Here is a 16,366-nt window from a genome sequence, read left to right on the forward strand (position 1 = left end):
CAAAGATTGTTTTTTCTTCCCCAGATGCTGCTGATCTTCTTGCCGCGCTCTGTCGATCGATCGAGCTCGCGTCTTTGGCACATGCCACGCGCGCGACAATCGGAGCCCTCCCGATATTTTCAAACGCCAGCCATTAAATTATATCCCTGGGCCTCAGGAATGGGTTTTTTGGACATCGTCGGCAGGATGGTTTTTTTAGAGTTCTGAGTCTCTCTCATTATACTCGTAGTATCCGTAATAGCTGTAAAATGGATGCGACAGTTCCCCTAAGATCCAATTCGTTCCAATCCAGATCTTATGATTTTTATTTCACACAATACATCTCTCGCCAGGGCCCTCCTGTTTGGTACCCAGTTATTCAAAAAAACATAGCATGATGCGTCAAACCAGCCAGCCAGCCAGCCATTCCAGGCCATTTTTCCACACAAGTCACACTTCGTGCGCCGTCGCTGCTCCCTTTTCGTATGCGTAGCCATTTTTTCAGTAAATCCAAAAGTTTTCCGCCCAATTGATGCGCCTAATCACCCTAATCAATCAAACCCCCTGATAATATATGCCCTTCTTTTCGTAATGTCCATCGGTCGTCCTCATGCATGTAGAAACGAGCAAGTCAGTTTGACTCGACCACAAAGAAAATCATGACAAAGGAGACACATTGTCAGAATCAATCGCCGGCACGTCTGGATCGTTGACCTTGGATGGTGCCACCGGATGACCGTTCACTGCCGTCGACGTGTTTAATCGAGGCACCAGCGGTGTGCTTCCTTCATTCTCCTCCTCCGGTATGGTCGCGCAGTACTTCTTCAACACCTGTTTCAACGCCGGTCGTCGTATGGGCTTGGCGAGGAAATAGTCCATCCCAGACGCCATGCACTCATCTTCATTGGACTTTTCGGCAAATGCCGTCAATGCCACAATTGGGGCTGAGAATCCCATTTCTCGAATCAGTTTCGTCGATTGTATGCCGTCGAGGTTCGGCATCTGGACATCCATAAAGACCAGATCAAATCGTGCTCCACTGTGCATCGATTCTCGGACCTTGTCGAAAGCTTCTTGCCCATCCTTTGCAATGGTTACATCTGATAGCGTTAGAGGAACGTGTGTTCATACACATCAGCACAAGACTCACCGTAAACGTCCTCCAGGCGGAGCATGCGGAGGACCACTTCTTGATTGACTTTGTTGTCTTCGGCGACAAGCACTCGAACTTTCCGGCCCTTTTCAACTGCTTCATTCTCGACCTTTTTCATCTCGTTGATCTTGGCCTCTTGAGATTCGCTCTTCTTGCTCTCCTTCGCCACGTATGGCTGCGTGAAGCCGACGATCCTAGGCACATCGGCGAGTGAATCATTTCGTGTCGACCCGAGAGACGTTGTAGAGCCATTATGATTGTGAGTAGTGTCGCCAGTGTCGTGTAATGGCTGGCCAACAAGACTGCTTGCTTTTGAGTGGGATCGGTGTGTGGAGGAGGCCATTGAAGGGGACCGCTCCGACACGTACCTTAGGGGGATACGCATAGTAAACTTGCTTCCGACGCCGACGGTGCTGTCTAGAGAAATATCACCGCCCATAAGTGCCGCTAACTGAGCGCAGATACTCAACCCGAGCCCAGTACCTCCGTATTTCTTGCTCAACCCTAAATCACCCTGAACGAAGGGTTCGAAGATCTTCTTCTGTTGCTCAGGCGGAATTCCTGGGCCAGTGTCTTCGACCTCAAATTCGAAACTGAGATCTTTGGTATTGATAGGGGGCGGCGACATAGACCTTTGCCGTTCAGCGACTTTGTGAATGTGTGTCGTACCGCCTGCTACGTTGATGCTGAGTTTCGAGTCTTCATTTGAGCTGTTGTGAGTGTTGGTGTAGCCTTTCTCTTGGTCCACGCTGTCTTGAGGAGCAAGTGAGCTGTCTGACATTCGGACCCTCTTAGTACTGGAAGTCTTCGACTTTCGCGAATTGAGAGATGATTTTCTAGCACTGCCTGCCCTGCTGAGCTCGTGCTCAACCAAGCCGGTGCAGCGTACCCGAACGGTCACCGAACCATGTGGGGGTGTAAATTTGAGACTGTTACTGACGAAGTTCATCAGAACTTGCAAGATTCGGTTTTTGTCGCCCCAGAGACACATGTCTCGAACCCGGCCTGTGCCACCAGGCCCATACAATTTGTCGCCAGAAAAGTCAGATGCATCGCCGAATGCATCGCTCGTACCGAGGAAGAGCACTTTGAGGTCAACCTGAGCTTCACGAGCCTGCTTTTCGAAGGTTGGAAGTAGTTGAGCACTCAAGTCGCTAATTCTGAATTCGGCTTCATCAATAGACAGTTGTTGTCCGACTTCATTCTTGCTGAATGTTAACAGGTCGGTAAGGAGGTGAAGGAGCAGGTCACCAGACTTGTAGATTGTGTTAAGGGTCGACCGTATTCTTCCTAGGTCGTCTTCATTCATACAGACGGTGGTCAGTCCGAGGATGCCATTCAATGGAGTCTTCAATTCATGCGAAATGTTCGCGATGAACAAAGTTTTGCTCTGATTTGCTGCCTCCGCGGCCTTCTTGCTCTTCTCGAGCTCTGCAGTACGCTGTTTTACCCTTTCCTCCAGGCGCTCATAATGCATAACCAGCTCGTCCGACATTTCATTGAAAGTCCGCGTCAGGTCAGTCAGCTCATCTGTCACACAATGCCGGCGTTCGGGCACCTTCCGCGGTATTCTGAAAGTCCTACGACGCGTTCGAGGAGTGGAAGATCGTGAAGCCTGCCGAGATTTTGAGCTCTTCAAAAAGGCACCAAAAAAGCCTTCTTTCCTCGCCAGATTTTCGTCTGGAGACTCCTGAGCGTCTTCAGTCTCGGCATTCGGAGCACCTGTGGAACTAGAATAGGCGCTCGCATCGTCTGGCTGGTAAGGTTCCACAGTTTTTGCCGTCGCAGCGTAGAGCTGCCGAATTGGGGTGATGGAGTAGTGTGCAACCGGAAACATGACGAAGATCAAGAATCCAGTAACACTGAACACACAGGCAATGACAACATCGCGTAAGTGATTGATCGGTGCAACGACTTCTCCATGTGACTCTTCCACTAGGAGAACCCAGTCTACCAATATGTTCGAGATGGTGGCATATCCGACAGAGACTTTGGCATTGTCCTCGTTGTGTGTGGAGATATATGCTCCGGCATTATTGATCGCATTGTTTTTCTTCGCCCATGCTGCTACAACTGCTGGGTATGATGACATCTTGAACGGTATGGTAGCGTTTGCTACACTTGCTCTAGCTTGATGTCGATGCTGGAGTGTAGAATTGCTGTGAGGAGGGAGCACAAACCGTACCGACTCTTTACTTGCTTGTTCCGCCGAAGAACCACGAATCTTGATGTCGAAGTGGTTATATGTGGTATCTGGACCTACAAGAAGCATCTCGCCCGTGGAACCCAGCCCCTCGGGCGAATTTTGGACATTATAGAGCATTTCGCAATTGACCAGCACAGTCAACCATCCCAACACGTCAGACCGAGACGTGTTATTGATAATGGCGACCGTCACAGACAAGAGCGAATAGGACTCGTTGACAGCCATCGGACCAATGAACAAAGGTGAGCCTGGAGTGATAGTTCGACCATCATACGACACGGTCGAGTAATTTTCCCCTGATACTTTAGCGCCGTAGGTCAGATTAGGATATAAAGTAGGCGGATATCCTTGATCTGGATCGCCCAAATAGACGTCGGAGCCATTGGGGTATTTGTATGGTAGCTGGACAGGCGGAAGCCCAGCAGCTGTAACATTTGTAAGCCCGCTGGCGGTATTGGAATCACCTTCACCGACGTTAGGAAACAATGCTGCCTGTACCATGAGTGAACCGTCCGCCAGGGCACCTTGCAAGTCGCTTTGAGAGCGGACCCAGTTCTCATCGCTGGTGTTGCCTGCGTAGTATCTCCCGAAAGCGCTCTGGATCAAAATCCTCGTTGAGACCGAATTCACCTGCGACTCGTAAAGAAGGAGGGAGCTCGAAATTTGAGCTGCTTTGAGGGAAGCAGTTAACGATAAGCCAGATAGTCGGATGCCCTTGATGAAGTTGTAGTTCTGGAACCAGACTGCAAGTGCAAGGACCATAAGAGAGGTTAGAGAGCAGAGGAGAACAAGCAACGCAAGTTGCTCGCGTATGGATATCCGCATAACGGCGGCTGGCTGGACCAGGAAGCCCTTTGCATCTCAAAATCAATATCCAACCGCGTCCATTCTCTTTCGCCGTCGGCTTTGTCACCTGTGCATACTGATGGGCGTCGGAAACTCGCTGCGACAGAGCGACAGAGCCTGGTAGTTCGACACGTTCGAGGACAGGTGGTCGGTCTCGGTGTCGTGAAGGAGGATTTGATGAAGGATTGGGAGGAGCAATAGCCGAGTTCTTTTCGAAGTCGAGGCTCTTATGCCGACTTGCGCATGAGCGAGTTGTATCTGAAGTAGGAGTGAAATCGAAGAGACCACCAATCAACCGAGGTAGTCGTAGAGGAAATCTAATATCGAGGACCAGATGGTATCTGAGATCGGAGGAAGTACTGCGGAGGGCGATTAAAGGCGAGCAGAGAAGAGTAACAACAGTGATGATCGCTGGGGTCGAAGAGTTGACAAGCCCTACGAGCACAGCAAGGAGTGGGTTCAGACGCCGGCCAACATGGCAATCTTTTTAACCGGGGAATATGAGGTACGGAGGACAAGTCGCCCAAGCACTCGTACTCGTACAATAGGTGTACATAGGCACTTGGCTCCGGCGCTCTAAAGGGACTTAACCTCCTTGGTAATCCGGACGCAGTTTTTCCAGGCACATTTGAGTGGTCTAGATGCCTTGCAAAGGGGGAATTAAGCTAGGCTAGTGTTCCATCACATCTCCGACATACCAACGCCCGCCGTCTAAAGAAAGCCACGAGGTGTTCGCAACACTAAAAGACACTCGCTACTCGCTGGTCGTTCCGGCAAACTTTCAACGTCCAACAAAGGTCCCCGCCGACAAGTCTTGTAGCACAAGGGGCGAGAAAGTATCTCCCACCCAGGCACACTCCATATTACGGTGGTTGCCGTACTGGGTTTGTTGATACAAACACCCAAGATATTGGCCATGTTGTTAGGCTGATTGGGTGGAGCGCACCATTGTCCAGCAGAATCGTCGATTGGATGCGCCACTACCACTGGCACCACCAGACCATCGCCTTCTGAAAGGCCCCATGCGTGGAGGATGAATTGCCCATCCCTTTTCAGATTGGCCTCTACGAATAAGCGAGCTCCACCAAAACTCGCTCCAGTAGCCTTCCGAGCATCTGTTTCTGCGGACTTTGGGCGGTCCGTGGTATCTGCTTGCCCTTGCTCTCACTTTGGGTACGAGTAGCGTCTCAGGCGATTCTTGTATACCTATATGCTGAATGGTACATTTGAGGAGAGATGCATGCCATGTGATGCAATGCTAATACTGACTCGGGGGGCACGTCCAACCAGGAACAGGAGCCTTATAGCCCTGGACACGCGGGTTTGACGTACAACCGGCGCTTCCAGTACCAGTTTGTGCCATTTTGAGACTGACCAGAGATGCACACCATCCCAAAATGTACAGTTGGCAGTGGGAGAAAAACAGAAGCTATCACTAGCACTGTGGTCAATCTGCCGCACTGGTCTCAAAGGATCTTCTATCCTCCGGACTCCATTCACACTAACGATATGGGATGAGGTGTATTCTTGTCGAGAACGACATATATTCTACAGAGTACCTCCGTATCATCGTCGACTATCTACTACACCTCAATCTGCCAACTGGTGAGACCTGAAAGGCGAATGCTCCGATGTAAGGCCAAGCAGAGAACCACAGCTGGTGTGGCATCGTGCAATGCACGAACACCCCATAGCCCAGTTTTGTGGGTAAAATGATACGCCGTTATCACAGCAGGATTTGGCGGTGAAAGCAGCACCAACTGTAGAAATACCCTCCATGGAACGTTCCTCCTAATCAAAGCTTCCTCATCATTTTCCCACTCGAGCCACGATTGTGATGCAGCGAATATAATCATCGCCGAAAGGCTCACTGCTGACATGATTTTGGCCCTGGAAAAAGTCCGCTGCATTACCATACCTGCCGAGATGACTGTGTGGTCGCCAGCTCCCATCTGTCTACACGCTGGCCTTCCACCAGTGACATCTTGTTCCCTACACAGGTAAGCTGTGAGTGGTGACACCAATACGGATTTTTGGGTGAGTGGCCGGGATTTTTGTTCATGGCCATCCCTGATGTAGAGAAATCCCCAACAACTGCGCTGCGCCGCTTCCCCGCTGCGCCTGAACCAGCCTTGTGGCGTATGTCTTCTGCACACTTTGCAAGTTCACGTCGAATTGTGTCGCGCCACTCGGAGGACATTGTCGTTCGAGGCCTGATGACTTTCTTCTATTTCTTGTGTGCTTCCTCTTGGCTGTTGTATTATCCCATCGACGTTTCTGCGCCTCAAGTCTGAGATGGCCAACATGGCCAACACTGGTACGTCATTCACGCAACCACCACGACCTCGAGTCACTTTCTAATGGTTTGGTCGCAGCAGCCATCGCCTCAGTTCTCGGGGTCGCAGGAGCTGGTTTTAGGCTGTCCCTCATTCTCAATGCCATCAGCTGTGAAATTGTCAATGCTGGTTTCGAAGTCCACGGTATATCCAAAGGCGTCACTCTGTTTTCTACGATGCTCAAACAGACCGGCACTGTCCTTCAGACGGCGGATTCGGTCCACTCCACAGAAGCCATCGAGACTGCAATGTCAATAGCGGACGAGAGCACTCGCGTGTTTGATGAAATAAACGATATGCTTGATCGCTTGGGCACCAAGTCTAGCGATGGAAGTGCCACCCCGAGTATTCAGCAGAGATTCAGATGGTGTTTCAAGAAGAACAGAGTGACATATTTGATGGCCCAGCTGGAGAGCTTGAAGTTGAGCCTGGCAGTCATGCTGCAGGTTATCCAGCTGGGACAACTCATGGCATCCACATCCCGCAGGTGCGTAGCACCAGTGACTAATAAATGTCGCTATTCTAACATACAATCGTGTTGTATAGAGATCCTCCTGAAGAAGTCGCGCTGAAGACAGAAGCTATCAAGCAAGAACGCTTGGAGGCGCAGAACGCTGTCATTGTTCGTTACTGGCAGATGAGCAAGATGGATCGCGTCTTCGAGGCGTCCAGGAGAGAGGAGGAAGATGATCGTCGAGCCAGCATTGACAATGAGGCGGCCAAGGATGATGAATTGAAGTTGGTGTCAACAAACGAGTCATTATCCACATACGAGCCACCTCCCCCGGAATATGCACCCTCGACTACGCTGATCAAACTGCCGGTTTTCTCTCTAGGTGAATTGGATCAAACCCTTCATAAAATCAAGGGCTCACCGAAAGAGATGATTCAAGTCTCGGATCAAGCTATTGATCCGCTTCTCGAACGATGGACAAACTGGCGCGAGGTCAGGGAAAGGCGGCACAATCGTGATTCTGGCGGACGTTATGTCCCTTCGGTCCAAAATCTTAATGAGGAAGATGAAGATCTACCTTATCATGAGCGCTACCGGGAACGGGATGACATATCACGAGGATACTATCTCGAGGGTACTACCACCGATTGGAGAAAACCCAACTCTTCGGCAGCACGACATGAGGCCTACCGAAGGAGAAAACGCTATGAGAATTATCAGCCCAGCGTGAGTGCTGCTAGCAGCGATGTTGAGGATTCCCCTGGGAGCACCAGCTCTAAAAGAAAAGTTGCTCGGCATCATGTCATTGACTCCAGCTCCGAGTCGTCAGCATCAGAGGCAGAGGTTGCTCAGCCTAAATCGCGACGGCGAAGTAGTGGTGAAGGACCCACACCAGAGCGCAAAATATCATACGCAGAAGGCGCTCCCATTGCACATGCTCATACCACCACCCAACCTCCCACATGGATGGCTTCCAATCCCCCAAACAACACAAACAGACCGCCCTCAATAACGTCCGCTCAATCAACAGCATCCAGGCTCTCCTCCCCAGCATACCACCCTCCCGGACATCGTCCTTGGGCGGCGCCGGATCAGAATATGGGGCATCACAGCCTATCCTCACCCATCCCTCCCATCCATACAGCCAACGCGCTGAATCCCTATTCTAATTATTCTACACATTCGAATAATGCATACCACCAATACCCAGCTCAATCTCAACTGCAACCACCTTCACCCTACCTACCACCATCGAGTCCACAGTCCAGATACTTGCAACAGCCAACAAGCCGGATGGGTTTGCCACCACGACCTGTTTCTCAAGATGGTAAACAAGCGCGGTCCCCTTCCCGCCTGGCTCAACACAACACGACAGCGCGATCACACGGCAGAGGGGATGGTGAGAAGCGCCATTCCAGAGAAAAGTCAACCAAACAAAACTTAAAAGAAGGCGCTACCAAAGGCTTGCTCGGAGCCGGAGCAATCGCCGGTTTCTTGGAAGCCCTAGAAGGCCTCAGCCTCTAATGAAGATATAGGTCATTCCTTGTACCCATTTCCCTGTGATACCAGCCCACGATGGAACGATTTCGATGATGTATTATGAAGAGTTGAAATATACATATCTCAATAAGAATTGCACATTTTGGCCGAACATCCAGAGTGACCATACACAGGTGTTTTCAACGCCTGGCTCGTTCTACTGCCTCCAAATCCGTTCCCCCCAAATTCATCGGTTAAGTATTTCGGAAGACCACTAGCAAGGCCCGCCGATTTTCAGTGTTAAGGATGGCCTTACTCAGTAGTCGTGCAATCTCTATCATGCGATAGTGATGGCAGCAGAAGCTCATCACCACATTGCATCATTTTGCAAATCAGAGCCAAGTCTTCTCGCTTGTATGATGATCTTGTGCTCTTGAACCCAGATCTGAAACATATCCGGCATCAGTGGCAGGCTGGGGTAAAAGGTGTGAGTTTCATGGTTGACAGGGGGTATAACAGTAGTACGTTTATCGCCAATCTCAGCTCCTCAAAAAATACCAAAAGAGCGAAGCAATCAAACTGGCAGAAGCCATCCGCGTGGGTTGAAAACCTCAGACTTGTAAATACTCGACGTACATGGAAGGTTGAACACAAGCACACCAAAAGACAATCAATCACGCTGGCAAGCCTACAGTAGAGTACTCTACCTTTACTATAAGCCACTTTAGAGGTGAACAAGCCTTTGAGATCCACAGTCTCACGGACCGTATGAGAGGGTACAAGTAGTTGCGAAATTGTTAAACTGTACCGAGTAGTACAGTACAAATTTAGTTCTACAGAAGAGTGGAAAGTTTTTTCCGGTTCAGTCCACAACCTGAGGTGGTTCAAAAGCTTATGCACGGCCGGCACCACGTTGGCATATACTGGTCCTGGAACTCTTTTTGCAGGTGTTGAACACCGTCGTCGGAAACTTCGTTTCCCACACTGCAGCCAAGGTATGACAAGGACGTCAGTGTCCATGAGAAGAGTTCGACCTGGTGGTTGGCTCGGCCAGCAAGAGCACCAAACGCGTCAGTCATCCACGCACACCAAGGAAAAAGAGTGAGCAGCGTTGAATGGCTACATGGTAAGCAGGTATACGATCACAAGACGGGATATTCCTAGACTTGTCGAAGCAAGCGAAGTGTGCCATCACTCGTGACCCTCGACTTCACAGATAGAGGAGACTAACGAAGAACGCCTTGGGACGGTGAAGGACGAGTAATACTCGAACAATGACGAAATGGCGCAGGAGGGCTGCGTGGAGGAATCACAAAATAATACAAGCCAATCTTCCGTGTGCATGGACATAATACAAAGCGTGATGAACAGCGGACAGCGAGCAGATGGCCTGGACCTACTACTCCCTATAGTACCCATAGGCGGTGTTTTTTTGAGGACGGTAGTGCCTCGGGTTGGGCGAGTGAGTGTACTATCATATAATAGTAGCTAAGGGAGTACACGTATCGGACTCTGTATTCTGTACTCGTACATCCCACATACTGTAGAGAACATCATCCACTGTGGCGGCGGTTCTCACAGGCAAAGATTTCTGATCCGTTGAATCCGTGGCATGGAACTGACTGGATTTATTGGTACCTCGGTGGCATGGTCCTTTCTTCGCCACTGGTCGCCGTTTGCATAATAACCCGGGTCCTTGCTAACGAGGGATGGAGCTTGACTGCAGCTAGTTCGAGATGCGGTAAAGACAGTCCCCGCCAGCCCTTGTGTTATAGGCCTGACGCGCCCAGACTAAGATTTACCGCAGCCAAATTGTGGAGGTTCAAAGAAAGGGTCCCTGGTCGAAGTTTTTGGCCCTTCTCAGGCTGTCTCTCGCAGTGTCTGTCAACGCTGCATCTTGCTTTGCCCATTCCCTCTTCAGGCGGTGGTGATCTTTCAGGGGAGAGAGAGAATGACAAGACACGCTTCGTTTTTTCCTTTCCCTTAATCCCCCCGCTTACGCATAATCATACCCTGTATTGCTGTCCCTAAGATTTCTCCTACCGGGACACACCAACCGCCCCCCCAAAAACCTTGCACCATCATCTTCACTCCCTACTATTGCTATTACTCGAATTATTATCTATCCTGGTTACTCGTTCCCAAAAAAAAAGTCCTATGGAGTAGAACTACAGCACAGTAATTCCTCGTCGCCCTTCTTCAATCGCCCTTTTGCAAACCCGGGGCCTCTCTTTCCCACCCACCCCTACTGTCAATCGGCTCGCTTAGCGCAGTTTGGCATCCCACCTACCCAAGCCCGCCAATTGTCCAGTGTCGACTTACTCTCCGGAAATTGATCCATCGCATACCATCCTACACCTTCTCTTACCCGTCTCGCCAGCACCGACGTTCGCATCACCAACCACGCCGTCGCCTGTGTCCACGCTCTCGCCGATGCCTGGACGTGCCTCGACCGCCTAAAGAACGAGCATCGTCCGTCGAAAGCCCTTGACTACGAACCTGTGAACCTACGACTCCCCATCGGGCAAAGTGGCTCTGCGGCCGTTTTGCCTGCGCTGCTGGACGCGGCCGAGAACTCGAGCCCTTTGGCACATCGATAACGCTTGCCACGAACCTTCGACTTCGACGCCTCATGAGGAAGAACAGCCCCTAGAGACGTCTACCCCGTCCATGTCTCGTCCGGACGAGACATTGCTCGCTGCTGCGGCCATTCTGCGTGGATTGGCCAAAGGCTCTACCGCACAACCTTCGCAAACCAATGGCTTGAAGCTACCTCCCTACAGTCTTCCTGGAGAAGATACGCCGACCAAAGATGAATTCGAGGCGGAAATTGCAGCCCTGGCACGAAGGATACACTACCTCGAGTCGCGAGCTGATGTCGTTGGGCGGTCTCTGCCAGATACACCAGGTGAATTCCAAAGTCCCGCCTCACCTGGATCGCGGCCATCTGAACCTCGAGGCCCTCTCGGCGAGTCGTATACTGACTCGACGGCAGCTGCCTCCGAACGAGCCGCCTTCATTCCATACCAAGCCAAACGCTCCACGCAACTTCCAGCCAGGGAACCCTTTGTCCCTCCGGGTACGGTCAGCGAGGATGATATAAGCATACTGAAGGAACATGTAGAGAAACAGGCCGAACAAATCAAGAGTCAGCGAGAGACGATTGCAGAGATCAGCCGAGGCCTCCGCAATTCAGAAGAGCAGGCAAAGCAAGCATTTATGCGAGTCGAGAACGAAGATGTTTCGTTACTAGAACGAGAACTGCGTAAACACCAACAAGCGAATGAAGCATTTCAAAAGGCGCTGCGTGAGATCGGTGGTATTATAACCCAGGTTGCCAATGGCGATTTATCCAAGCGTGTGCAGATTCAGGCAACCGAAATGGACGACGAAATTGCTGCATTCAAAGTCACCATAAATACCATGATGGATCAACTAGAAATTTTCGGAAGCGAGGTGACTCGCGTCGCGCGCGAGGTCGGCACCGAAGGAATCTTGGGCGGTCAAGCCCAGATCAGCGGAGTGCATGGTATCTGGAAGGAGTTAACTGACAACGGTATTTATGTTCTGTCTTACCCTCTTACGAGGCGATACTAATTGGTTGTGTAGTGAATATCATGGCCGCTAATCTAACAGACCAAGTCAGAGAAATCACCACAGTCACGAAAGCTATAGCACGAGGTGATTTGAGCCAAAAGGTACAGAGCCGTGCGAAGGGTGAGATCTTTGAGCTACAGCATACGATTAATACAATGGTGGACCAATTGAGGACGTTCGCTACCGAGGTTACGAGAGTAGCCAGAGATGTAGGCACAGAGGGTGTCTTAGGTGGCCAAGCTCAGATTGAAGGCGTGCAAGGCACGTGGAACGAACTTACGAAAAGTGTAAACGCCATGGCAGACAATTTGACCACCCAAGTGCGAGATATCGCCACGGTCACAACTGCAGTCGCAAAGGGTGACCTTACTCGGAAAGTGACAGCAAATTGCAAAGGCGAAATCCTCCGATTAAAGATCACAATCAACAACATGGTTGATCAGCTCCAACAATTTGCTCAGGAAGTAACTAATCTCGCAAGAGAAGTCGGCACGAACGGTATCCTGGGCGGACAAGCTACCGTCCATGATGTAGAAGGAACGTGGAGGGACCTCACAGAAAATGTGAACGGCATGGCAATGAATTTGACGACACAAGTGCGAGAGATCGCCACGGTCACGACATCCGTTGCCAACGGAGATCTATCGAAGAAAGTCACCGCTGATGTTCAGGGAGAAATTCTGGATCTCAAGGTCACAATCAACTCAATGGTTGACAGGCTAAACACCTTTGCTTTTGAAGTCAGCAAAGTCGCGAGAGAAGTCGGTACCGATGGGACACTAGGTGGTCAGGCAAAGGTCGACAATGTACAAGGGAAATGGCGAGATTTGACGGACAACGTCAATACCATGGCTTCAAATTTGACCAGTCAGGTACGGAGTATATCCGAAGTCACCCAAGCTATTGCCGCCGGCAATCTGGACCGCAAAATCGAAGTGGAGGCTCAGGGAGAGATTCTCACGTTGAAAGTCACCATCAACAACATGGTTGACCGGTTGGCCACTTTTGCACATGAACTGAGGAGAGTTGCTCGAGACGTAGGTGTCAACGGCAAAATGGGCGGACAAGCCAATGTTCACGACGTTAATGGGCGATGGAAAGAAATCACTGAGGACGTCAATACCATGGCTGAGAATCTGACTGCTCAAGTGCGGGCTTTTGGAGAGATCACGGATGCTGCCACCGAAGGCGATTTCTCCAAGTTGATCAGCGTTGAGGCCTCCGGTGAAATGGACGAATTGAAGCGAAAGATCAATCAGATGATCTCCAACCTGAGAGACAGTATTCAAAGGAACACGGCTGCTCGAGAAGCAGCCGAATTAGCCAACAGAACGAAATCCGAGTTTTTGGCAAACATGTCTCACGAGATTCGGACTCCTATGAACGGTATCATTGGCATGACGCAGCTCACGCTCGATACCGACGACTTGAAGCCACATTCGCGCGAAATGCTCAACACTGTACACAACCTCGCCAACAGCTTGCTGACCATCATTGATGACATTCTTGATATTTCCAAGATCGAAGCGAACCGGATGGCGATCGAGGCTATCCCATACACCATCAGAGGCACCGTCTTCAACGCCTTGAAATCGCTAGCAGTCAAAGCGAACGAGAAAACCCTTTGCCTGGCGTTTGATGTTGACAACTCGGTACCCGATTACGTTGTTGGTGATCCGTTCCGATTGAGACAAATCATTCTCAACCTGGTTGGTAATGCCATCAAGTTCACCGATCAGGGAGAGGTCAAGGTCACCATCAAGAAGTCCAAGGACCTCATGTCGAACTGTGGCCCTGACGAATTTCCGTTCGAATTTGTTGTCTCTGACACTGGCATCGGCATCCAATCTGATAAGCTGGACCTTATCTTCGACACATTCCAGCAGGCAGATGGCTCGACGACGAGAAAGTTTGGAGGCACTGGGCTTGGATTATCCATTTCCAAGCGCCTCGTGAACCTAATGGGTGGTCAAGTCTGGGTGACCTCGGATTTTGGCCATGGAAGCGAGTTCCATTTCTCTTGCATCGTCAAGTTCGCAACCGAAGACATCAGCGTCATCAGCTCGCAGCTGTACCCCTTCCGCAAGCATAAAGTTCTCGTGGTTGACAAGGGCACTTCGGCGTTTTTCAAGAAGGTTCCAGCCTTGATTGAAGAGCTTGGTCTGCACGTCTCTGTTGTGCACGACGAGCTCAACATACCAGATCCATTGTATGAGAAGAAGGTCAGATCTGTCGATGGGTACGATGTGATTGTCATTGACCGGGTGGAGACGGCTTACAAACTACGAGAGTTCGACAAGTTCAAGTACATACCCATGGTGCTTCTGAATTCTACAGTGTCCATCAACCTGAAGACCGTACTGGATCTGGGCATTGCTTCCTACATGACGACACCATGCCAATTAATTGACCTTGGAAACTGCATGATTCCGGCGCTGGAAGGCAGATCCACCCCTATCATCAAAGACTACAAAAAATCCTTCAATGTGTTGTTGGCGGAAGACAATGAAGTCAACCAGAAGGTAGCCATCAAGATCCTCGAAAAATACAACCACGTGGTGACAGTGGTGAGCAACGGCCTTGAAGCGGTCAATGCTGTCAAGGAGAATCGCTTCGATGTCGTACTCATGGACGTCCAAATGCCTGTCATGGGAGGATTCGAGGCCACACGCGAGATCCGCCAATTCGAAAAGGAGATGCACCTGCCTCGAACGCCTATTGTGGCCTTGACCGCACATGCTATGTTAGGAGACCGCGAAAAATGCATCCAAGCTCAGATGGATGAGTATCTCTCGAAGCCGTTGAAACAAAACTTGCTGATGCAGACCATCTTGCGCGTGGCCTCGGACCGGGTGACAGACATGTTCAACAAACATGCTCGGACCAAGTCAACCGCAAGAAATGAAGCGAATCAAGCATCTCGGCATTCCGCAGCCTCCACGGGGAAGACGGAAGCGGCGTCAACCCTGTCTCCAAGACCTGCCTTTACTGAGAGGTCGGTCACGACGTCTGGGCCTGTCAATCATGGAAGTGCTGGGAGCCCGTCGGCAGCAACAGACGGCGACCCCGATCCGATAGCGGTTGCCAACAGTGTACGTTCAATGTCATGGTCTAGCTGATACATGATGGAGCTAACCGGGTGTCTAGATGCTGTTGAGATCTCACAGTTCATGAGTAATGAACGACCCCGTGCTTGGGGATTTCACCTCGGCTTTCGGCTACAGGTATGCATCAAAGGCGCGTCTTCAGTTTGCGGCTTTGGAGTTTTCAATTTGTGATGCACTTCAGGAGCAATGGGGAATGGACATTGGCATTATTTTTGGACTGTTTTGTTTTGATTTTCTGATGTGATGGGGATGGTGTTATTTCTTTGGAGATGCAAGGACTCTATGGAGCCGTGATTGACGACGTTCTGAAAGAGGGCAGTATTGGCCTGTTTGACTTTGGGTTGGCCGTAAGGAGCAGGTCATGTTGAGCCGCAGAAGGAGGTTTTGGAGCATCGGAAAGGATCGCAGGGATCGGGTCGTACTCGTAGCAGTAGGTTGAGTCGATAAATCGCTCATACGGAACTTCCCCTGTCAACTGAAAAGGCAAAGACTTCAGTGCTACGGTGTATTGCTAGTGAGCCCCTTTCCCTTACGACCGTCTGGGGTCGGAGCCTCAGGTACTGTACTTTCGGCTTGGTGAGCCATATATTCTCGGGGAACTCGGAGCTATAGGCGCCGGAGCCGACCTGAATTTCGTGTCCACATGACGACAAGACGACAGGAATACAATGAAACGATCGAAGAGGTCTCCTCCCCTTCTTCTTTTAAGACTTCATTGGACCGGTGGCGGGGATGGTGGTTTGTCATTGAAAAGAAAATATCGCTCATGTTCATGTATGGGTGGTTGTTAATGAACTGCGCCGACTTCATTACGGAGTATCCATGGAAAAACAAGGTCAGGGATGGTCACCTGCTCAACAGTTGGAAATCGAGTCATCGGAGAGGAAACCAAGGTACCTGAGCTTGATCATCAGAAGCAATGACCGATGCACATCTACCGAGGAACCAAGGGTCGATGTCATATCTTTCGAGGTAGATGATGTACTCACCTCATATGTGAGAATATAGATGCTATAGGCTATAGGGCGGCTTGACCAGATCCTTAGGTCCTTGTTGTGCGGACGGGAGACAGCAGAACCAAAGTACGGAGAGTTGTATTCCGTGTGCCTAGATGCCTAGGTACGATTAGTCAAAATAGTTGAATACCTAAACGTACATAAGCACTGCGACTTTCAAGTTTCGCCGCATGCTACATTATCAAGCCTTTGT

General features: G+C 50.4%; 3 protein-coding genes across 4 annotated transcripts; 2 read left to right on the forward strand and 1 right to left on the reverse strand.

Annotated features, from left to right (window-relative positions):
• Nucleotides 1–190: 190 nt before the first annotated feature.
• PV06_07994 (uncharacterized protein) lies at nt 191–4,672 on the reverse strand. Its single transcript, XM_016409284.1, has 2 exons — nt 1,130–4,672; nt 191–1,079 (listed from the first exon to the last, which is right to left on the reverse strand). Exons 1-2 carry the CDS (start codon nt 4,161–4,163, stop codon nt 637–639), a joined length of 3,477 nt encoding a protein of 1,158 aa, XP_016261038.1. The 5' UTR covers nt 4,164–4,672; the 3' UTR covers nt 191–636.
• A 1,646-nt stretch (nt 4,673–6,318) lies between these two features.
• On the forward strand, nt 6,319–8,622 carry PV06_07995. Of its 2 annotated transcripts, XM_016409285.1 has the most exons (3): nt 6,319–6,501; nt 6,560–7,007; nt 7,067–8,622. In XM_016409285.1, exons 1-3 carry the CDS (start codon nt 6,480–6,482, stop codon nt 8,496–8,498), a joined length of 1,902 nt encoding a protein of 633 aa, XP_016261039.1. In that variant the 5' UTR covers nt 6,319–6,479; the 3' UTR covers nt 8,499–8,622. The 2 variants fall into 2 exon arrangements, with proteins under 2 accessions (XP_016261039.1, XP_016261040.1); XM_016409286.1 differs by having other exon boundaries at nt 6,319–7,007.
• A 1,747-nt stretch (nt 8,623–10,369) lies between these two features.
• On the forward strand, nt 10,370–16,301 carry PV06_07996 (uncharacterized protein). Its single transcript, XM_016409287.1, has 3 exons — nt 10,370–12,009; nt 12,063–15,142; nt 15,198–16,301. Exons 1-3 carry the CDS (start codon nt 11,124–11,126, stop codon nt 15,222–15,224), a joined length of 3,993 nt encoding a protein of 1,330 aa, XP_016261041.1. The 5' UTR covers nt 10,370–11,123; the 3' UTR covers nt 15,225–16,301.
• Nucleotides 16,302–16,366: the final 65 nt, after the last annotated feature.

The sequence above is a fragment of the Exophiala oligosperma genome, assembly GCF_000835515.1.
Source record: "Exophiala oligosperma strain CBS 72588 unplaced genomic scaffold supercont1.7, whole genome shotgun sequence".
Lineage (NCBI taxonomy): Eukaryota > Fungi > Ascomycota > Eurotiomycetes > Chaetothyriales > Herpotrichiellaceae > Exophiala > Exophiala oligosperma.